Source organism: Choloepus didactylus, chromosome 4 (assembly GCF_015220235.1).
Source record: "Choloepus didactylus isolate mChoDid1 chromosome 4, mChoDid1.pri, whole genome shotgun sequence".
Lineage (NCBI taxonomy): Eukaryota > Metazoa > Chordata > Mammalia > Pilosa > Megalonychidae > Choloepus > Choloepus didactylus.
Window position 1 is genome coordinate 79,850,255 of NC_051310.1, and position 24,645 is coordinate 79,874,899.

General features: G+C 39.0%; 1 protein-coding gene across 4 annotated transcripts in view; it reads right to left on the reverse strand.

Moving 5' to 3' along the window:
- Nucleotides 1–7,798: 7,798 nt before the first annotated feature.
- The window catches only part of MEF2A (myocyte enhancer factor 2A), a 170,988-nt gene continuing 154,141 nt past the window's right edge, over nucleotides 7,799–24,645 (reverse strand). For 2 of the 4 annotated variants that reach the window (XM_037832918.1, XM_037832919.1), the window contains exons 9-12: nucleotides 21,748–21,771; nucleotides 18,239–18,365; nucleotides 13,428–13,554; nucleotides 7,799–11,882 (exon numbers count right to left, since the gene is read on the reverse strand). In XM_037832918.1, coding sequence (XP_037688846.1) covers nucleotides 11,534–11,882; nucleotides 13,428–13,554; nucleotides 18,239–18,365; nucleotides 21,748–21,771 — 627 coding nt within the window. In that variant the 3' untranslated portion in view covers nucleotides 7,799–11,533. The remainder of the gene's footprint in view (nucleotides 11,883–13,427; nucleotides 13,555–18,238; nucleotides 18,366–21,747; nucleotides 21,772–24,645) is intronic. The other 2 variants (XM_037832920.1, XM_037832921.1) reach the window with 1 other exon arrangement.

The window sequence follows — 24,645 nt, forward strand, 5'->3', positions numbered from 1 at the left end:
GCTTTTTAGCTGTCATTTTTGTTTTCTTTTCCTTTTGTCTCTACCTTCTTTGACTCTTCCTCCTTCTTTGTGGAGGAAATGGAGATGTCCTTATATGGATAGTGGTGATGGTGGTGAATGCATAAGTATGTGATTATACAGGAAACCTTCAACTGTTTACTTAGGACGTCTTAAAAACAAACAAACAAAAAAAAACGGGTTGATGAAGAAACCTTGAGGGCACTATATTGAGTGAAATGTCAGACACAAAAAGACAAATATTGTATGGTCTCACTGATATGAACTAATTATGTAAACTAATAGACATAAAATATAAGTTACCAGGATATAGAATGAGGCTAAAGAATATGGAGCAATAGCTTATTATGAATAGAATGTTTAGGTTGAACTTAAGCGTTTGGAAATGGATAGAGATGACAGTAGCATGTTATTGTGAGAATAACTAACAGTGTTGAATGGTGTGTGAATGTGGTGGAAAGGGGAAGCTTAGAGTCACATATGTCACCAGAAGGAAAGATGGAGGTTAAAACATGGGAATATATAAAACAGTCAGTCTTGTGGTGGACAAGGTCCTTGATTAACTATACAAATATTAGAAATCTCTTCCATGAACCAGAACAAATGTATGACATCATAACTAGAAGTTAATAATAGAGGGGTGTATAGAGAAAATACATACCAATTGCAAACTATGTACTATAGTTAGTAGTATTTTCACATTCTTTCATCAACAGTAACAAATGTACCATACCAATACTATGAATCAATAATGGGGGGGTGTGGGTGGTGGTGGTGGTTAGGGGTATGGGAGGATTTGAGTTTTCTTTTTTTTCTTTCTTTTCTAGAATAATGGATGCACAGCTGTATGATGGTATCGTGGGCAATTGATTGTGCACTTTGGATGACTGTATGGTATGTTAACAATCTCAATAAAATTGAATTTAAAAAAAAAAATTTCAAAGCCCCCTTGAGGGACTGGGAAAAAATTAAATGTCCTGGGAAAAAATTAAACATCCCCACCTGGGGAATTCCTAATATTCTTGCAAGCACTGGGGACTACCAGTTTAGAAGGTTGAGCCCTAGATCTTGGGTCTTGTCCTTATGAAGTTTGTTACTGCAAAGGAGAGGCTAAGCCTATTTATAATTGTGCCTAAGAGTCACCCCTAGAGAATCTCTTTTGTTGCTCAGATGTGGCCTCTCTCTCTAAGCCAACTCTGCAGGTAAACTCACTGCCCTCCCCCCATGTACAAAATGACTCCCAGGGGTATAAATCTCCCTGGCAATGTGGGGCATGATTCCTGGGGATGAGCCTGGAACTGGCATTGTAGGATTGAGAAAGTCTTCTAGACTAAAAGGGGGAAGAGAAATGAAACAAAATAAAGTTTCAGTGACTGAGAGATTTCAGATGGAGTCAAGAGGTTTTCTGGAGGTTATTCTTATGCATTATATAGATATCCCTTTTTAGTTTTTAGTGTATTAGAATAGCTAGAAGGAAATACCTGAAGCTGTTGAACTGCAACCCAGTATCCTTGATTCTTGAAAACAATTGTATAACTATATAGCTTACATGGTGTGACCATGTGATTGTGCAAACCTGTGGTTCACATTCCCTTTATCCAGTGTATGGACAGATGAGCAGAAAAATGGGAACAAAAGGTAAATGAATAATGGAGGGGGGAAGGAGAGGTATGAGATGTTTTGGGTATTCTTTTTTACTTTTATTTTTATTCTTGTTTTTATTTTTGGAGTAATGAAAATGCTCAAAAATTGATTGTGGTGATGAATACACAACTATATGATGATACTGTGAACAACTGATTGTATTCTTTGGATGACTGTATGGTATGTGAATATAGCTCAATAAAAAAAATAAAAAAAAGAGAGCATGATACTGACACAAGGGCAGACAAAGAGTTCAGAAATCAACCCTCACATTTATGGCCAACTGATTTTTGAAAAGGGTGCCAAGTCCACTCAATGGGGAAAGAATACTCTTCCCCAAATGTTACTGGGAAAACTAGACACCCACATGCAAAAGAATGAAAGTGGACCCCTACTTCACACCATATACAAAAATCAACTCAAAATGGATTATAGACCTAAATATAAGGACCAGAACTATAAAACTCCTAGAAGAAAATGTAGGGAAGCATCTTCATGAGCTTGTGTTGGGCAACGGTTTCTTAGACTTTATACTCAAAGCACACGCAACAAAAGAAAAAGGATACATAGAAACTCAACAAAACTAAAAACTTTTTGCCTTAAAGGACTTCATGCAAGTAAAATGACAATCTACACAACAGGAGAAAATATTTGGAAACCACATATAGAAAGAAATCCTTCAACTTAACAACAAAGACAAACAACCCAATTTTAAAATGGGCAAAAGACTTGAAATGACATCACTCCAAAGAAGATATACAAATGGACAGAAAGCACATCAAAAGATGCTCAACATCATTGCATCAGAGAAATATAAATCACGACCACAATGAGATACCACTTCACACTCGTTAGAATGACTGCTATTAAAAAAAATGGAAAACAACAAGTGCTGGAGAGGATGTGGAGAAATATGAACACTGATTCATTGCTGGTGACAATGTAAAATGATGCAGTTCCTGTGGAAGAACATTTGGGAGTTCCTCAGAAAGCTAAGTATAGAACTACTGTATGACCTGGAAATCCCACTACCAGGTATATACCCAGAACTGAAAGCAGGGATTTGAATGAGTATTTGCACACCGATGTTCATAGAGGCATCAGTCATAATTGCCATAAGATGGAAGCAAACCCAAGTGTCCACCAACCGATAATGGATAAACGAAAAGTGGTATATACATACAGCGGAATATTACTCAGCCGTAAAAGGAATGAAGTCCTGGTACATGCAACAAGATGGTTGAAGATGTTGAGTGAAATAAGCCAGATACAAAGGACAAATATTGTATGATCTCACTGATTTGAAACAATTGGAATAAGCAAATGCAGAGTCAGAATCTAGAATATAGGTAACCAAGGGATGGGCAGGAGCCAGGGAGTGGGAAGTTAAGACTTAAAATGTGCAGGGTTCCTTTTTGGAATGATGGAGATGTCTTGGTAATGGATGGTGGTGATGGTAGCGCAATATTGGGAGCACAATTAACAGCACTGGAATGTACAGCAGAATATAATTTTAAGGGGAAATGTTAAATTGTATATGTGGCAACAGATTAAAAAACAAAATATAAAAATCCATGGAACAACACTACACAAACAGGGAACTCTAAGTTAAAGCATGTACTTTAATAATACAATTATAAAAATGTCCTTTCATCAACTGTAACATATGTTCCACACCAATGCAAGGTGGTGAGGTGGTGTAAGGGAATCCTGTGTTATATGCATGGTTATTCTGTAAACACACATCTTCTCTAATAAAAAAAAAAAAAAAAACCCAAAAAATAATTTTAAAAAAAGATTGATAAATTTGACTACAAAAAAACAAAATGTTGCATGACAAAAAATAACATAAACAAAGTCAAATGACAACTAACATACTGGGAGAAAATATTTGTAACATATGACAAAGGGCTAAACTCCCTAATACAAAAAGAACTAAAAGTTGGAAGATAAAGGGCCAAAATATGATACACAAATGGGAAAAAGACACACACAATTTACACACATGCAAGAGATTAAAACTTCAACTCACTCATAATAAAGGCAAATTAAAACAACATTGAGATACAATTACCTATCAGACTGGAAAAAGTTTAAAATATGACATTCTGTTGGTGAAGTTGTGGGGAAACAGAAATTTTCATACATTGTTGGAGGAAATGCAAATTTGTACAACTCCTCTGGAGGCAAATTTGGCAATATCTAACAAAACTACACAGAAACTTAACCCAGTAATCCTACTTTCTGGAAATCCAGGAAGATACATCTCTAACCAATTGAAAATACATAAGCACAAAGTTACTCATTGATAAATTGGTGATTGCAAAATATGGGAGATCCTAAATGCCTATTCATAGGAGGGTAGTTGAATAAACTATGGAACATCCACACAATGGGGTACTATGCAGCTGTGAAAAAGAATGATGAAGTTTTCTATGACCTGATCACTCTATGGAGTAATTTCCAGTTAAACTGTTAAGTGAAAAAAGCAAAGCTCCTCATCTGTGCAAAAGAAATTCAGGAAGGATTAAACCAGAAACTAAAGAGATTGGTTATGTACAGGAGACTGTTGGGAGAGGTGGGAATAGGAATGGGGAAGAAAGATGAGGAGAAAGATATTGAGTGGATTTTTGTGTAGCTCTCTGAGAAACATAGGAATATGTCGGATACTCTTCAAATATCTCCCAAAAGAAAGAATTAAAACCAACTAGGATGTGGTAGTGGGGTGCCCAATATGGAATAAAGACACTTAACAGATGACCCTAACTACTGTATTATAGGTGAATAACAGCAGGGGTTTGTGAACTAAAAGTAACTGGAAAACACTATTCTGTGTGGATAATGTTAAGACTAAAGAAAAAAAAAAAGTACATAAATGCTTTCATCTTGTCAGTAAATGTTTCTCACACAGGTATGAGTTAGCAATTTTGAAACAACTTTACTAGACTTGAAGAAATAAGTAAAAAGATTGTAGAGAATGAGAGCCTAGTTTCTCAACATAGGAGAAAGAAGTTACCAATAAGGAAAGGGAAAGGCCAAAATGAACCCTGCTGTGTCGAATTGAAATCCAAAGTATTAGTAGAAACTCATGGTTTTTAGTGTATATATTTAGATAACTAGCTACAGAATATGGATGTGTGCATGTGCATGGGTTAACATACCTATAACTATTTCCTGTCTCTCTCTGTAAAGGGTCTAAAAGCAGTGACACTGTAGTAACAATGAGCACACCTAAAGCCCAGATGTTGGTTTCTAAATACCACCTTCCAATGAAAGGAACCAGGAATCCTTGGAGAAGTGGGACAGGAAAAACAACCTGAGCGTGGAACATCTTGTAGTGCCAGAAAGGAAGTACTTATAAAGGGTGGGGGGTGGGGGTGTGTGCAGTGCTGGTGGTGCTTTTCAAAGAACACACAAGTCCATGTGAAAGAAGTTCCAGTGGCCAAGGCTGAGATAATTTGAACAAAATGTTGATAGTACTGGATTATAACCTATAGAATAAAATAAATATCCATGGATCCATGGGGGAGAAGGTTCAGCTCCTCCTTATAGAATTTCAGTTAATAACATGTAGAAGAAAACAGGCAAACACCACAGTAATAACTGTTGCAGACAAGATGCTGAAATTAGTGGGTGAAAGTTTGAGAAGAAACCTGCATAGTCACAAAGAAACTCCCCCATGATAGTTATCAATTACAGAGGAAAAGACAGTGACTTTACAAGGGAGAAACCTGGTAGAAACCCCCTTCATCAAGTGATCAAGGGCAACATAACTCGTCATGAGACCTATCGACATTATGAACACCATGATGTGCTGCAATAACAGCGACACACGTCATTTCTGTGGTATTTTTGCTAAAAATGTGCAGCCTTATCCCAAACATCAGACACATCCACACTGAAGGGTATTAGACAAAAGAACCAATCAGTATTATTTTAGTTTCCTGGACTGCTCAAGCAAATTCCATGCAATGGGTCAGGTTAAACAATGGAAATGTATTTGCTCATGGTTTTCAGGTCAAAAAGAAAGTCCAAATCAAGGTGTCATCAAAGTGACGCTTTCTTCCGAAGACTGGCATTCTGGGGCTGGCTGCCAGTGATTCTTGATCCTCAGCTTGTCATGTGGCAAGGCCTAAGGCAGTGTCTCTGGTCTCTCCCTTCTCTTCTGGGTCCTGTTGACGTTCAGCTTTTGGTTTCCTGTGGCCTTCTCTCCCTCTGAATTTCATTCCACTTACAAAGGACTCCAGTAATAGGATTATGACCCATCCTGATTGAGGTGGGTTACACTTTAACTGAAGTAACCTCATCAAATGTTCATACTTAAAACGGGCTCACACCCACAGGAATGCATTGGGTTTAAGAACATATTTTTCTGAGGTACTGGCAAAATTCAAATAAAGTCTTTTATTAACAGCACTGTAGCAATATTAATTTCCTGGTTTTGATACTTGTACTATGGTTATATAAGATGCTAACATTAGGGAAATCTGGGTGAAGAATATCATGGAAGTTCTGTATGATTTTAGCAATTTTTCCGTAAGTCTAAAATTAAAGTTTAAATTAAGGAAAATTAAAATTGGGGGTTAAAACTAGTGTGAAAACTAGTGTGAAACCAGTTAGTACAACTGGTTTTTCTTCCTCAGCTGCAGGTGGCTGCTTGGGTGTAGACAGCTGGGTAGGCAGAGGCTGTATTTAACCAGGGTTGGGCTTTTGCCAGACAAGTGCCCAAGAGGAGTTGGTGTGTTTGTAAGAAAGTGACCAGAGCGGAGGCTGATGGGCTCTAAGCTGGATAAGGTGCCATGTTGGGTCGGGGCCTCTGGGAAGCAGACACTGAGACGAGGTTAGGAGTGCAAAAGATTTATTGGAAGGGAGGAGGCTAACCCCTGTGAAAGAAATGGCCAGTTCCTAGTATCCCCATCATGTGCAGTCAGGGAGCTGCCTGGGAAGAGCCCATGCTCAGCTCAAACCCAGTGGCAGCTGGTGCATAGGACTCTCCTCTCGTGTTCCACTGGGCTGAGCAGTCAGCAGCTTGGAGTCTCTGCCAGGCAAACGATGCTAGTGCACTCAGTGCTGGGGAGCCCGTCTCTCTGCCGTGTTTCAGCTCTGTTCTGAGATCTCCTAGTTCTTGTGGAGAATAGAGAGAAACAATGCTCCTCTTCCTGTTTTACAACGAAGCGGTCCTTTGGCACCTTGTGGATGATGTGACGGGCTCCTACAGGAAAATCTTCTTGGCTGGTGCCAGTGAGACACAGAATCAGCTTAGACACCAGAAAGCCTGAAGCAAGGCGCCCGTGGGAGCTAACTGGGAAACTGCAATGAATCGGTTTTAAGGTGCTGCAGCTGTGATTACTTTTAGCCACGGGATTCATCAGCTTTCACAACCTGCTAGTAAGAGCTCCACCTTAGCCAGCAAGTACAACCTGCACAAAAGATTTAGGTTTTAATTTGACACCAAGAATCTGCTTAGCTAGGAGCTGGTGTAGGAGGCAAAATCAGAGGTAAAGAACATTTTCCAAGGCAGGTTTGCATTGCTGAATGATGACCAAGGACGACGACTGAAAGCACCAACTAGCATCCTGGAGTGCCCACCTAGCACCCGTGAGATTATGACTCAACCCCTTTCAGGAAATTTGTGTTCTGCTGCAGCCTGCTAAGTATTATACATGCATTTTGGACAAACAAGTCATTCTATCCCCTGAACTTTAAAGATCAATAGACTCTAATGACAGTTCTATCACCATCCATTCCCCATCCCCCAGCATCCTGTGGGGTATTTTCTGCGAGTAGTTACCAGAGCCTTAATGGATTTGATTGAGCCACACCAGTGTGCATCTCACATCCAGGCCAGCTGGTGTTGGGGACTGGGTCCCAGGGCTGGTGGGACTTCTGCTCCAGGAGGAGGGCCTTGGGAACTGATATGGGGGCAGGGGAGAGGTGCTGCTGGGTCCCTGGAGCAGCTTCCTTGACCACGCCTCAAAATACAGAAAGGAACCTGCAGGTGAGAAGGCCTCGGTGAAGGAGATGGACAGGGGCTAGGACTTGGGAGAAGGCGGATGATGGGCCAAAAACAGGCCCTTGGCGAGTCACTCTCCCGGGAGTTTCCCCAGGCAAACATGACACAGTCTAGAGGACGCGGTAAGAGCCAGTCCGTCTTTACTGTAGTGAGTGCAGGATACAAATAGTTTACAACCTCTAGCATATTCTTAACCATCTGATAAAAAGTTCACTATAATATTTATTGTATAATGAAGAAAAAACAACACATTCAGGGAAAAGTTGAGATTAACTTATTTTTCTTAAAAGGTTCATCTCAAAGATGGCAACAAAGTCCAGCTTGTGCCGCCAAACGGTTTTACATGATCAAACCGTGTACAGCTTCTTGTGTGAACTGTTGACTACAAACATTTACCAAATACATAAATCTCTTTTAAAAAAGCCATTTTAAATATAGCAAAGCAGTGTCTTCTTGCACAGCAAAGTGAAGAAAGTTTCTACAGAGAAATAAAAGTTTTACATTTGTAAAATCTTTTTCACATTCTAATCATCTAGCTTCTTATGATCCAATGCCAGGAGTTTTCAGGTTCCTTATTTACTATGTATTTCTTGTGCGCATGATGGTTAATACAGAAATTATGTTAATGCGTTACTTGTTGTCCTTAAAGCTTAAAGAAAAAGGTAAAACATAGACTGTTCTTTTAGAACAAACCCCTGATTTAGTCTATAACACAATGGACATAATTAGGGCTCAAAAGATGGAGTTTTGATTGGAACCATTTATAAACACACAATGGGGACTCTCACTCTCGATGTGATGCCAGTTAAGAGTACTGAAGGAAGCACAGCTGTTGGAAACTGTACTTTAACAGTGCAATCTATTCTAAACTTTTTTTGTTTTTGTTTTAGTAATAAAATACGTCGTCTGAAGGAGTAACATTTTCTTGCAATGGTGTCTTATACAAAACACACGAATCTAAAAGGGTAAGAAAAGCAGATTCTAAAGTAACACCACTAGTGTACTCCCCGCTTTAAATTGGTTTCCACCGAGAGATGTGCATGTGTATGTGTTTGTACATGGGCGTCAAGGTGAGGGATGTCTCTGTCAAGTCCATATGCTCCAAATCACACTGGGCTTATGAAAGGTTAACAGTCAAATATTCAGTTCCTGAAAACGGAATAAATTGTTACTTGGTCAGTGTAATTTTAATACAAACTCCGAGCCTTATGTAACATTATTTTAGAAAACAGCAGTTGTACTGATTATAAACCTGCATAGAAAGAAGACTATTGAGATACAGTCAGAAAAGCCATCTCATAAGGCACACAAGAAAATAGACAGTAAATGTGAATGTCTTAACTCCTATTCCAATGTACAGCAGAAGTTCATGAACATGCATAAATAATGATAAAAAGATCACTTAACTTTCAAAGCTATAAATGGTTTACAAAGTGGTAAGGATTATCTTGGAAATTCAGTACTGGGACTGTCTTGTTTCAGTCAGGTATGACCTTATGAAGAAATGAGCCTGTAAGTAGTTTAATAAAACCAGAACATTTTAAAGAAAAACTCATCCTTTCTGAATATGAGCCAAATGTCTCTGCTGATGGGGAAAGAACATATCACCTTCCCTTTCTTGGTCTCTATCAAAATTTACTCCCCAAACTTCTGTTAAAATAAAATCTCCATCTTGCGGCCTGTGAATGCCACAGATTTATCCTGACATCTATGTGTCACGAAATCTGGCTGATGGTTTGTCACAAATAGCATTATGAGCAAAATGTCAAAGGAAACATAATCTGAGGGGAAAAACAAAACGCAAATACAAATTGTAGGTAGCTACTCAATAGGAAGTTGAAAACAAAGTAGCAGCGATTTTTGCACCCTCATTTTGAGTTTCTCAGGAAAAGGAGTATTTAAAAAATCTATGATGAAAAGATATACACGACTTTGAATTTCTGTTCATGGCACAAGCCCAGTAAACTGATGAACTTGCTATCACCAATTAGCTGTCTTCCTGTAAGAATAAGGCCTTGTTCAGAGTCTGAGCAGAGGGCCACGCTAACTTCATCGAGGATGGCAAGGATCATGGCCAGGATCTGCACCATGCGAGGAATCCTCCCCATCCCGAGTGCCAGCTCCGTGCACGTGACAGTTAACGGTGGTGCGCTGCAACCAGCTGCATTGTTCTATTGTTAGAGGGCTGGGGGGGGGGGGCAGGTCCCTTCCCCCAAACGGTTTTCCCTAATCATTTACCACTTATTAAACCTCTGTGCTCATCTAATATTCTGCCATTTTCTCTAATATTAATAAACCAGGTCAGCTTTTTCTACTATATTTTTTTCTCACAAAAGGCAAGTTTTAAATAATGCCTTATGAAATGTTACAACACATTTTATATTTATCCAGGATGAACTTAATATCAATTTTTTTTGCCACTTTGCTATTTATGTACACATATAAAATATATAATGATGCCCAACCCATACAGCACAAAGATTACAATGTAACAACACATTCACCACCAGTGAGGGGAGAAACCCCTTGATACAATCCTCTGAAAAAACTGGGCTAATAATTAAAATCCAAAGTACAGTATATTTAACAAAATAGTAAATATTAAACAGTGAATACTCTACTGAATAAGGATCTCGCCTTTTTCCCCCAAATTGGCGGCAATCCACAAAAATATACTTTTTAATCCGGTGACCATACAATACATAGGTACTTACATCAAAGATGATAATATATTTAGATGCTATATACACAGAGTTTGGCTCAACTTTTAATTTACATAAAGAATAATAAGTGTTCATGGCTTTTTTTTTCCAAGGTTCTACTTGCAAGATATTCTTGTTTTTCCCCATCTTAAAATAAAACTAAAAAGTTAATAAAACAAGAAGATAAAGCTATTCTCTAAAAAAAAAAGTTACAACATACAGCTTTGGCTTATATAAATAATTCATAGCAGAATGTGTTCAAAAGTAGTGAATATAATTTTATATATAGTCATCAATTCATAAGGGTGTTTTCTTTCATATAAAATATACATGAGCTAAAATCAGTTTAATTTTTAAGATATGAATGTAAAAAGAAACTTCTGACATATTCCAATTATAACATAATATATTAACTTCATTTTGTTAATGCTCTTTATTTCTAGGCTAGTATTTTCTGAATATTTCATGCGTGTTTTCTATTCTCTCTCTTTTTTATTAGCTAAAGATCACTTCTTTGACCCGATACATTTTTTGCACGTGCAAAAACAGTTATGCGTGGGACTTTTTTTGTTGTTTTTGTTTTTTTTAAAATATCAACAGCCCTTTCCCATGCACCCCCTTTGCAATAGAGACCCATGCCAGGTTGGGTAATTAATATAAATGACATTTTATGTACAGTATTGCTTTCTTGGTTCCTGCTTTTCTACTGCTCTGTTCTACAAAGCATTTTTTCTTAAGTAACTACAGTCACTGCACAGTTAAATAAAACAAGTAGGGGCCCTCTAGGTTTCTGCAAGCTAGTGTGGGATAATTAAATACGGGTACATGTTTCTCTGCAAAAACTGGTTATCTTATGAAACAAGTAGTCCAAGGAAGTGCCAGACTAGACCTCTGCCTACAGAGTGCTTCGTTTGCCATGGGACGGACACCTACAGCTCGACGAGGAGTTTGCAGGTGAAGTGCCTGATTCAGTCTGCAACACACACACCCACACATACACACACACTCACACCCACATACATATATATGTAAAGGGATATATATGTATGTATGTACATAATTTAAATAGATTTAACTCGTGTCCTTATTCACCAACTTAGATAGCTAGGGCAGTCCACTGCAGCAACGCAAAGTACACCCACCAGCCCCGGAAGCCTTAGGTCACCCAGGCGTCCATCCTCATCCGCTTCACGGAAGGGCTTTCTCTGTCTTCAGTGTTTGGGGGTCGGCCAAGCACAATTGGAGAGTGGAAGTCGCCCCGTGGATCCTCACGGTCACTGCCATCGTAGGAGCTGCTGGAGCTGCTCAGACTGTCCACAGGGGAGCGCCCCATCTCCTGCCGGGGCTGGGGCTGGGGCTGGGGGGGTTGTGGCTGCTGCTGCTGCTGCTGGAAGCCCGAGGGGGTCATTCGATCCCGGGGAGGTGAGATTGGTTCTGATTTAATGTTGATGTTTTGGTTGGTATTAATGGATAAATTAGAACCCTGAGATAACTGCCCTCCAGCACTGGAAGAAAAAAAAAGAGAGAGAGATGTTAGATGGTTCAGGAGTGCTTCTGCAAAATCGGAAGGTTATAATGAACATGGCCTGGCTGAGAATAGCCCCATGTCAAATATTGAGTTCTCAAAGATGGGTTTTGGTTGCTTCCTTCAGTGCTTGGCACCTCTCCCCAGGAGGAAGTAAACTGAACAGCTGAGCCCTTCAGTTCTAGGTTCCACTACCCACAACCTCGATACTTGTGTAGGCAAAGTATCCAAAACAGCATCAGTTCTCATGCTGTGCAAGGACCACCTGGCAACATGGCCTGTGGGTGCTGCTGTCTCTCTTCCCTGGGTAACATCTCTGCTCTGGGCTGGAGGGTGGGCCAGCACCTCGTCTATTCTCACAACTCCAAGAAGGAAGTCCTGCCATCCTTCTTTTCCAGATGAGGAAACAGTCTGAGAAAGGCTAAGTCAGAGGAGAGCAGGAAGTGACAGGCTTTCCCCCAAGTCTTAGCTTCAAGGCAAGCCATTTCTACTTGCTTTTCCAGGATTAATTTCAGTGTGTTTATATGAGATACTCAGTGTAGTCCTGAGGGCCTAATACCTGTGTAGGCAAAGAACTCTCCCCAAAAGCCTCTGCTTCTTCCTCCATGATGGAACACCCAAGCAGACTACTGGTAACAATGTGCATAGTGGTGTTATTTCTGAGTGAGACAGGGAAAGGGTTTGCTGAGAAAGGGCTCTCTGGGGACTTCCAGGGCAGGAGGCGAGGCTGTCCCTCAGTCCCATGCAGGCCAGCTGGGTCTGCCATGCTGCCCCTCATCTGCGACACTGCTCCACCTGCTCCACGGGCCAACTGTCATCCTGGCCCTACAAAGGCACAGCTTCTCCTTCCTGCCCAGATGTCTGGTCTCCCCTGGGCACCGCTGTGAATCCTTTTCACTTACATCCCCACACCCTGGGCAAAATAAGGAATGCTCCTTTGGTGAACCCTTGTTGGTGAGGTGTGTGTACTGGGTTGGGATCAACCACATGATTTCTAGGTCACCTGATTTCACACATAAACTACCCCTTCCCCACAATCCTGGGAAAAGGCAAAGGGCAGAGCTCATTTCCCTCTTCTCCTTGTCCACAGATATTCACCAAACAAAGGAAGGGTGGTAGGTGGGCCTGAATACCTTCAAGCTGCTTTCTTCAAATGGTGGAGTCAGAGACAGATATTAGGAGGGAGAGCTGGAAGTAGACAGATAGAAGTGGGGTGCCTATGGGTGGCATCTGGGCCTTGGTACCCCTAAAATTACTAATTAGGGCTCTCTACCTCAGCGTGCCCATATTAGAAAAGTCTTGCTCCCTAAACCCCCTTTAAGAGATGCTTAGTTTGTTCAGTATCCAATCTTTTGCCTAGAGCTAAGTAAAGAAAACCTTTTCTCCAAACACTATGTCCAACTAACAAAGAATCATTGCAGGATTATTCACATGAAAGTCATCAGAGCAAAAGACCATAATGGACAGAAAGGAAAGTGGGGAGGGCTGGGAGTAAAGATTTGGGGAAATACTTGTAATTACTCACACAAGGGAGCCGAGGGCTGCTTGTCCTAAATGGTGCTGCTGCCAGGCCGACACCTGCCCCAGAGAGAGCATTCCCGGGGAGCTGAAGCCCTGCAGGGCCGACAGGTCTGCGCTGGTCAGGGAGTAATCTAGAATCAGGAAGACAGGGTTGCTCAAGGGTGTGGATGAAGGATGAAAAGTAACTGTGTTGTTCTATAAAGGCCCATGCAAAATCTCTCTTTCAAACAGCAGCTTTAAGTGTTCCTGAGTTGAGAGAAGCCAAGTACTTCATAATGCAAATAACTTACTTACGGGGCTAAAACCTTCCCCAGATTTTCTCTGGGGAGGCTTAAAGGATCCAGCAATATTCAGTTGTTTTTTTGTTTTGCAGGATCTACAAATTTGTTTTGCAGGATCTACAAATAATTTTGTAGAACAAATAACAGAGCAGCCTTCCTAGGCTGGACGCCACCTTCCCCAAGCCATTTCCCATACTCTAGAAGCACACAGCTTGTACAGTATTTCTTTTTTTTAAATCATCTCTATATAGAAACCAGACTGTGCCCCAACAGTATCATGGACCAGACTATTTACAAACCTTCACAGACTTATATTCCTTTTAGAGTTGTTCCCTCCTTTCTGTCCTTACCCAGAGCACAAAGGGCAGGGGTTCCAGTACTTTTCCTTGACTTATCCTGAAGAGGTGGGGCTACTACAGGGAGAGGCATGGAGGGTTGGTGGACTCCTTAGAGCTATTGGCATCAGCCCTGGGGTGCTGTCCCTTACCACAGGGCGGTGGATGGTCCCCTCCCAATGGTGCGGGGGATGGGGGCTGGTGCCAAGGTGAGGAAGATTAGATAGAGTAGGTGAGGTGGGTCAACTCCCCATAGGCACAAGCACCCTCAGCCTTCCTGAACCCTCTCAACTGGGGGCCCAATGCAACAACCTAATTTGCAGTGGGGAGGGGTCAGCTCAGCCCTGGGTGAAGAGAGAAGCCTCCCACAACCAGTTCCCATGCAAATCTCAGTTTTGCACTAAATGTTTATAGTTTATTCATAAAAAGCTGTTATACTTTTTCAGAGTTGTAAACAGAAATAACAGAAGGACATCACTTAAAATATGTTCCTATGCCACTGTCATTTTAAATAAATAAGCCCACCACTGCCCTTCTGAACAAAAAGACATTCCAGCTCACTCAGATCAGCAAGTCTTACATTCTTCACGTGCAGGTGGAAGAGGAAAGACACAGTCCCTTCCAGGGAGTGCAAAGCTTAGTGACAAGGACATTAAATACATTATTACACCAATAATTATTAAAGTTCTGGGCTGTCACAGCTATGTGACTGCATGCAAAATAATCTCAAGTTTATGAAAAGCTTTATGTGCAACAGGAGTATACTACAGCTCATTTCATACAAATGCTTCAATCATAATCACTTTGACCAAGACTTGGGACATTAGTTCTCATTCACACATAGAGTTATTTTCAGTTCATCATTAACACCTGTCTTTTCCATTTAGTTCTAAAGAGAGGTGGCAAAAACTCTTCTACTTTTAACTTCTTTCCTTTGTCTCAAGAGAGGTGTTCGAAGAAGTTGACCTGCCTAGTGAATTAACATTTTATAAGAAGGAATCGAGTCAAAATAGTGACAGCTGGTGCTCAGCATTCTGTCCTGGCTGGATACCTTTCTCATTCCATATGCTCCAAAATCACCTCATTCCCATGGAGGTTGGAGAGGGGGTCCACCTCAATGATGCCTCCTAGGCTGCCCTGTCTGGGCCAAAGCTCTGTTTTGTCCTGTCCACTTGACAGCTCCACTTGGAAGTCTCTCCAAACTCCTCAAATCTGTTATGTCCCAAACTGGACTCATCTTTCCTCCAAACGTGTCCCTTCTTATATGCTCCCTATCTTAGGAAATGCAACCAATATTCGCCCAGGGGCTCATGCCAGAAACCTGTGAGTTTTATCCCGATAGTTCATGCTTATTCCTGTTACCAGCCACCAAGTCTGGTCAATTCTATCCCCTGTCCCTCAAGCCTGACAGGCTTCATTATCACTGCTGCCATCCCTCTCATCCAGGCCATCAGTACCCACTGCTGGACCCTCTAATAGCGTCTGATGTGGTTTCCTTGCATTCACTTTTGCCCCAAAGCACCCTGCAGCCGAAGTGATCCTTCTAAAATGCAAGATATGATCATGACACTCTTCTGCTTAAAAGGCTTCCGATACTCTCAAGATAAAGTCCAAATTCCTCAACATGGCCTATAAATCCCTTCTTACCTCTAGCCTCAACTCTTACCACTGTGCCCCACCCTTGTACCCCCAGCTATACAGGCTTTCTTTCAGTTCCTAAAGACAATTTACAGTTCCTTTTTGTCTTCTAGCCTCTGTGTATGGTATTCCCTCTACCCAGAATATTCTCCCGACTTTGCCTAGCTAAGTCATACGCCCCCCTTCAGGTCCAAGCTTAAATAACATAACTGTTTGTCCCAAGTCCCACTGTCCATGATACACTCTTATATTTCTCATGCCTGAGAGATGCCTGCTACAGAGTAAGTCTTTGAAGCTGGCAATGATCTTATTGATGGTCATGAGGAAGTGTATAGGATTCCTTAGTGTAGACCTGTTTTGCTTTTTGAAATATTGTTTATATACACCTTCCTTTATTGATTGTCTGGCCATGTGTTGACACTAAATATGTGTAGAAGGGTAGGTAATATACTAAAGAAAAATGAACATGGACTTGCTGTAAGAGTTGAAAGAAGGCACACAGATAAGCAAGCTAAAGGTAATACGGTAAAAATTAAAATGGAATAGGAGCAGTGAGAAAGACGGCACAGAAAAAGGCAGTCAAAAGAAGGAATGAAACTGAAGTTAAGCAAATGATGGTTTGGAAAAAACTAATTCAATTTTTTTTAATAGTGCTACTTAATGCATCAGTTTTGAGAATTTATACTATAGATATACTTGTACATGTATGATAGCGTATGTGTACAAAATTTCAGGCCATCCCTAATAGCGAAGCAAGGTAAACAACCTAAATCTCCATCAGTGTAAGACTGATTAAATAACATAAATAAAATAAAGCTTCTACAATTAATCAACCAATTTTTCTTCCAACCTCTAGCCATTTTTCTCTATCCCAGGGTAGATTATTTTGAAGTTTTGGCCTGGAAAGGGCAGCCTGGGAGGAGGCATCACAACTTAACAATTTTACAGAAAGTACAATATCTTTGTTCTAATTCCATTTTCATGTTTTAGTAATTCCTTCTGGACTTATTAAAAAACATATTCCTTCTAATCCAATGGCATTTCCAAAAACAAGTATCATAGAATTTTAAAGTACACTGAAAAACCTATAATCATATGCTCAGTAAACTGTAATCCAACTTCCACACCCAGTGTCAGCCCCATCTTCTCAGCCAGTCCCCTCCGAACACTCCAGCCCACAGAGCTTCCTCTCCCCACTCAGTCCCACTGAGGACTGCCTGTCCATGGTCACCAACGGGGGCTCTCCTGTCTCCTTAGCTAGACTTGGGAGAAAAGAAATGTCCCTAGCCAGCTGTCTTACACAGAGCACTGCAACAGAATTTCCTATGAAAACTCTGCTCTGTGTAAGGTAGAAATAATGGACTACAATTCAGACCCTAGGCTAGTTTGTAGTTAGTAGCTTCGGGTGTTTTTGTTTTCATTTTGAAAAAGGAAAAACTTCATGGAAAAGGTAAGGGACACTTCCTAAGAGGCTTGCTTTTCCTCATATTCTTCACTCAAAACAGAACTTTAAAAAAAAATTTTCCTGTTCTAAAAGAACTACTTGAAATTAAAGCAGCAATCAAACATAGCTCTCACTCTGCAACCCTTAGGTAGCTCCAGATAGCAATTTGAAAACACACTGTGCTAAAGCACTTACCCTGAAGTCTGGAATTTGATGCTCTTTATGATAGTCAACTTATGAGAATCACAAAAATAAAATTCCCTGCATTGCAGTCTCTGAGTAATTGACAAGGTATAATTTAGTTATTTCCTTCTTCCTTTGAAGCATCAAGTGTTTGCTTCAGCTGGTGAGAAAGTGAAACCATACGTACTTTTGGCTGCTTGGCTGCTTCTTAGAATGATAAAACTAAATGAAACTTGCTATGCACTGGGATTCTCCATACAGCCCACTTGGCTAAAGGGATGTCTCCAGTCACTGTAAAATTCTTAAACTTTCCTAATACACCCTTGAATTAGGGCATTTTAAAATGAAATGTTTAAATACACATGAATGAGTGAAAAGGTCCTCTCAGAGTCAAAAAGTGGATGGCTTCATGGAGAAAAGAAGTAAGGTGCTTGTCTGCCCCTTGGGCAGAAACGACTCAAACCAAACTACTATTACACAGAGGAAAAACACAGTTATGCATCCCTGAGTCCTGAGGTCCAAAGGGATTCATGTTCTCTCTCAACATAGGTTAACACAGAATAGAGAAAAACACCCCATTTCAAAAGCTTGGAAGAATGAGATATCATATAATGAGGAACTGCCTAGAAAACACCTAGCAAGAAACGAGTTTACTCTCCTTGGTTGGATGTGTGCCACAACTTTGATAACAGCTACTTGTTTCTTTGCCCAGAAAGTTCAAAAGAAAAAACTTGATTAAGTCATTCTATTATCAATGTATTTTTTTTGTAAGTTTTTCAAGGCTAGGGTATGTTTTTAATATATCCAAATGTGAATCCAAAAAGACTGGTAATAATTTATCACAATCAACAGACTTGAAAAAAAAATCATAAAAGCACATGTTGATCACAAAAACAGAAATAAATCACCCGACAGGCAACGGGGGCAGGCTCACCGGTGTTGTAGGCAGTCGGCACTGCTGAGTACACGAGTCCCTGCGGGGGCAAGCTTGGGGTGGCCACAGACACAACTGGGGTAGCAAGAGGTTGAGTGGCTTGAGAACTGCTTATCCTTTGGGTATTCTGTGAGAGATCAGAAAAAAGAAAAAGTGCTATCACGCAGGTATTTTTAGGTTCAGACTTAATACTTCCAAAAAACCATTCAATTTACAAGTGACGTTTTTCAGTTTTATAATGTGAATGTCATATTTCAAAAAACCTTGATGCGGAAACCTTAAATAACAACATTAATGGGAATAACTAAATGTTTCATTTTAAGGGACCTATTTTTACATTAATATAATTACTCGCTCTTTTTTCATACAGTTTACTGAATGTCTTAGACATACCCTTAAAATAGAAACACATTATGGGTGATACTTTTATGTGCCGGCAGAAATGGAGGACTTGTTGCCACTGCAAATACTGCCATGTTACCCTAAACAAAATATGTGTAGGTTTTAAATACCTGGTGATAACAAAGTTCATTTGCATGTTTAAGGCTTATAAGTCCATCATGTGACATTTATATGTTTTTTAGTCCTGGCTTATTGGAAGGGCAGCTTATACTCTGATTTTTAACATTCCTTCTTACCAATCCTGCCATTGATCTACTTGCTAACAGTAAATTCAAATAGGTATTATTTTTATATAGTCTCTTGACCCTTCTCAAAGGAAAGGAGTAGAGGAACTTTTGAATCAACTACTTTTGAGAAAAGGGCAGTGAATGGAGCAATATTAAATACTTGTTGACTGATTAGATCCTACATAGTATTCTATCTGTACTGGGAGTGAATTTTCAAAATCAGTTATTAAATCATCAAGTTAGTTTAAGATATTCATTGTTCCCTATGTGTAGGGGTGCGCTACAACCAGTTTCTTGGCAATACTGGCTTGAGGTCACATTTTCTAAAACTGAGCCTTGGAAGAACAGAACACATTCCTTGTGGTTAGTGAACAAGTGTCCAAGAAGGCCAAAGTACAACTTCAGGATTGTTTTCTTGTAAATGAAGAAGTCACAATCTGACAATGAATTTTGGGGGTCTGAGTCATATCAGGAGCAGTATAATTCAATGCTCTTGAGGCTTTTTATAAGGAGTTACAATGTCATTTGTTTTTCTCTAAAACCACTTTCAGATGGGCATATCAGATAAAGGCCTTCAGTTAGCTCTAGACACCTGTAAAAAGATCATTTGAATGAGGATCCAAATCTCAGTTTAGTCCTTTGAAGTTGGTATTTTCTATCTGCTCTAAGTTAGGTGATATTAGAAAGACAATGTGGTATGTGGAAACAGTGCCTGGGTTTTTTGTCCCAGATTCACCACTTCCTACTGGGAAAATCATTTAATCATTTAGCTCCCTCTTCACTTGGAAAGTGGGGGAAGACAGTGATCCCTATTCTACCTGCCTCTACTAATCCTGCGAGGATCGAACGAGCTAATCAGTTGGAAGTGCTCTGGTAACTGAAGTACTACATACATGTAGGGCAGCATCCTTAAAATCACTGTCCCAAGAAACCCTCCGTCTCACGATTTCTCTAAAACAAAATCTTGAATAAAAGGATAAATATTTTTATTCCTTCTGATCGTTACCTGTTCCACGGGAGCTGTCATGAAGTAAATGCAAGGCTACTAAAGGAATCTCTGCGGCCTGGCTGTCACCAGAAGGGTCTTTAGTGCAGGCTCCAGGGCACCTGCCTGACTTTCCTCACTGCAGATCAAAGCCACCCATGGTTACATTTCAGAGCTCAAACCAACCCGAACACCTTCTAAGTTCTAACAGACTGTGTTTCTGGTTATATTTTGGTTCTGACGCAAACTGATTAAGTTTTATAGTCTGACTTACTTTAATTGAAGCTTTAAAGAACATAAACAGTGGTTCACAGTTTTTAGTCATGTATCTCTTCCTTAGTTACAAATACTTATTTTTATGATTTCTAGATTGTATTAAGTCTTCATAGACTTAGAAATTTATCCTTGAGATTTTACAATTGAGGGTATACTTTAAAGGAATGTGGAAAGTCAATACTAGGTGAAAAAAAAACAGAGCATGAGATGGTGACCTGGAATCTACCCATGCCATGTCTTCATCTCCATGGCAGTCTCCTAGTGGGGCCTTAAAGACAGAGGTACAGTGAGACACCAAAAGATTGGTTCTACCCATCAGGCATTCCTAATCTCAACGACACTGGGTTCTACAAGAGTAAGTGACTTTCAGAAACCGCTAGAGGGCCTCGTATAGCTAGATAATTCACAAGGAAACATTCGTAACTTAAGTTTAAATAATGAGGTGTACTGTGAGATGAATATATTAGTTTCAATTATAACATTCTATTTGCTAATCATTAATGAATCATTAATTAAAACATTCCTCCAAGAGATGTTCCAATTCTTCCCATATTATAATCCAACACCACATTCCCAGCACACAAGTGTTTTTCAGTTAACCAATACCAAAAAGCCATATACAAAACTTTGAGAGCAATCACAAAGCTAAATAAAGGACAATCTCTTATTTTAGACAGAACATGGACAACCTTATTTGAAAGAAAACAAATTGTGCAAAACACACCAGCATGCATAAACACGTAATATTAAAATGTAAATAAAATCAACAGATGCCTTTTGCCCCATGCTTTCATGCCATCTAAACCCTTATCTGTGCTAAAAACAACAATTTCAAGTTTCCATTCCCTTTAAATTAAAGTCATCTAACTAGGGGCTGCTTTTAATTCATATGATTACTTCTGTGAGGTTTGGGTTTTAGTTCCCAAAGAAGAAAGAGATCAACTGCAGTTATTTTTAGTCAACTTTATTTTCTAGAGGAAAAACCAACAGAAACCATTTGTTTTGTTTTTGTTTTTTTTTTTTTGGGGGGGGGGGCTTGCTGCTTTTACGAACAAGATATTTTCTGATAGAAAAAAAAGTTTGTATATATTAACTCATAGACATTCCTTGTAGTAAACAGGGAACCCCCTTGTAGTTCAAATCTTCTCATGTAGGATGAAATAATTCCAACTCTGTGAAAAAGGTGACCTCACCAAAATGATGTAATCTTTTTGAAAGAGAGAAATAACACAAGACTGATCGTGTGTTACAATCTAAGGAACTCTGAGGATGAAGTCATTTTCTAAAAATACTTTAGTAATTTGGGGAACTATATAAGGTATTTTGTATCTTTTCTTAAAAAAAAAAAAATTAACAAGTGTCCTGTGCTCGTGGATAGTTCCTGTTTTTAAAGGCTCTATTCCAATGTTCCCTCCAACAAATAAAGGGGTCAACTTACTACAATCAGAAAAACTTGACTATAGTACCAGTAGATTGCTTTATTCACTCAGAAGTAGTTAATTATAAAGTAACAACAAAAATATGTGCAACAAAGCAAACACTGGTTAAGTAAAAACACTGAAGAGAATTAGTACTTTCTACACTCTTTCAACTCCCTTCAAGCAGAAATCCACACTCACCAACTCCAATTCCTCTTCCTCCGACTGCACTCAGCACATAAGAAGGATAAAAGAGTTACTGACAATGCGGTACTTGCAAACAAAATTATTTCTTTAGAAAAACATGCTGTTTAGACACTAGCAAATGTTTGGAACTCTAAAGAGAAGATAATACACACAAGAAATAAAAACAGAAATTACTTATTGTCTCTATATTTGACTTCAGAAGACTGGAAAGATTCTTTTAAATTCTCCAGGGATAGGATTTAAAGGTGCCCCTGCCCAACAGTTGGTTTGCTCTTATGCCTCTCCTACACAAGGCCATGCCAATGGGACAATATTTAAAAGGGGATCCTAGTCACAATACCAGTTTATATTTGGAAACTGAAGAATACTAACTCTTACTTATATCTAAATCCTCCTATCCCAACCCCACCTGGTCACACATGTCCCATTTATCTCCTACCAGATTCTGTGCTCCTGAATCGGCAGAGATTGTTTTGTTTTCTTATTTCTCACAGTAGTTAGCACAGTGCTATGGCAACAACAAGAACTCAAACATTTGTTAATAAACTAAACTGTTTTAAATCATACAGTTTTATATATGTTTATCATATGCAAATAGTTTTCATATGAAAAAAATAGTTTTAGTGGAGAAAAAACATCTATGAAGAAAATGAAGCTGGAGGGGAAACGAACTAATTGGTAAGAGAAATAAATTAATAAATATATTTGCTCCTTTTCTCCTAAACATTTAGCAAATATCTAGATGCTAGAAATAATCTATTAATTAGTTTTTTCTTATTTTACTTGAATAAATCAAGATTCTAGATTCTCTGTCAACCCATGAAAAGAGTCTTTATAAGCATCACTGATAATATGAGGCACCAAATCTGGTGGCAGACTTATCTGAAAATAAATGGTGTAAAAAGGGAGGAAGGCCTATTACTCTGAAAAACAATGACCCACCTACAATTGTTATTTCAAATGTTGCTAAAATGCTCTTCGATTGTTTTATTATAGATATCTTTACCTATTTCCAACTGTAAGAAATGCATCAAAATACTACAAAACACTATGGGTTAAAAATATATATATTTATATCGTTTTCACTTTAACCTACAAGGATAAGGGTGTAAATGTGTTTACATGGCAAATTTGGAGTTTTCCACAGAGACACTTAAAAAAAGATCAGAGAATTTTATGTACAAGTTGCTAAATGCCTAAATGTAGTTTATTATTAAACTTTACAGTTTACTGATAATTCTTATAAACATACTTCTACATCAGAAATGAAACTTTTTGTAGCTTTTTTTCTGAAAGTAAGTAGCAGGTATCCTTTCTTCAGTTCCTGAAAGATGAGCCAAATACACATCCTAAATGCTATCTTCTTGGCTCCTATTTTGGGTATATTTCTTTATTATGTACGTATATATGTATATATCTGTTTTTTACTTTTTATTCTGAAATAATTATTACTGTATTGTAGTGTTTTGATGGTGATTTGATATTTCTCTCATCCTTTGTACATTCATTAATTGGAATTCTTCTCTAAGAAAGAGATGTTCCTTTTCCCCTTCTTTATTGATACAATCACTTATATCAGCAGCAGACTCAAATAATTTTTATTCCTTGGATTATAATCCAACACTTCTTATTTTGTTGCTCATATTGCTCCAGTTTTGGCCACTGAGAACTCTTTCAAATGGGTGGCTCCTGTCACCTTTTAATATGCACTTCTTTGTCCTCTGGCACCTGTGGCTCGTCTGTATTTACTCCAAGGAGCCCCGATTCCTTTTACTGGAAAATGGTATTTAGAAACCAAAATCTAAGTGCTAGGTAGGCTCACTGTTACTGGGGGTCATTGCTTCAAGGCTCTCTCAGCAAATAGAGCTAGGAAATATGTTGTATACTAATTCACATACACACACATCTATATTTCTGTATCTACGTATCTGTATTTTGATGCATTTTTTTTTTCTTTATCCTTATAGTATCTGGTCAAAACAGTTTCCAAAATTGTTTCTGTCAGCTCCTTTCTTCCTCATCTCTTCAGTATTATCATGTTACTCATTTGTAGTAATTCTATTCATGGTTCTCAGTCTACATTCCATCTTGGGTTACCTTTGAATAGTGGTTGATTTTTAAAAAAATTCCATACAGCAAAAATCATTCTTTGTAGTATACAGTTCTAAGAGTTTTAACCAATGCAAAGACTGAAGTATCTGGCATGTACCTTGTATTATATACAATACTCCCAACACCTTGAAAAATCCCTCGTATTATTCCTTTGTAGTCAACCTGATCCCCATTTCCAACCGCTGGCAACCACTACCTGTTTTGCATTTTCCAGAATGTCACAGAAATGGAATCACAAATACTTTGACTTTTGGATCTGGCTTTTTTCACTTAGTAAAATTCATTTAAGGTTCATCCATGTTGTGTGAATCAACAGACTGCCCCATTTTACGGCTGAAGAGTATTCCTTTGTATGGATGTTCCACACTTCATCCAGTCATCTGCTGAATGACATGTGGGCTGTTTTCAGATTTTGGAAATAATGAAAAACACAGGTTTTTGTGTTAGTTTTCAATTCATGTGGGTAAATACCCTAGGAGTGAGACTGTAGGCTTTATGGAAGTATCCACTGAACTTCATAAGAAACAGACAAACTGTTTTCCAAAGTGGCTGTACCATTTTGCATTCCCACCAAGAACGTATGAAGGGTTCTCAGGGCACCACATCCTTGGCATTTTCAGGCATTTGTTTTAAATTTTAACCATTCTGATAGGTATGTAGTGGTAATTTATCGTGGTTTTAATTTTCATTTCCCTAATGCCTTATGATATTGAACATATTTCCATAAGCTTATTTTTCATCCATATATCTGCTTTAGAAAAGTGTCTGTTCAAATCTTTT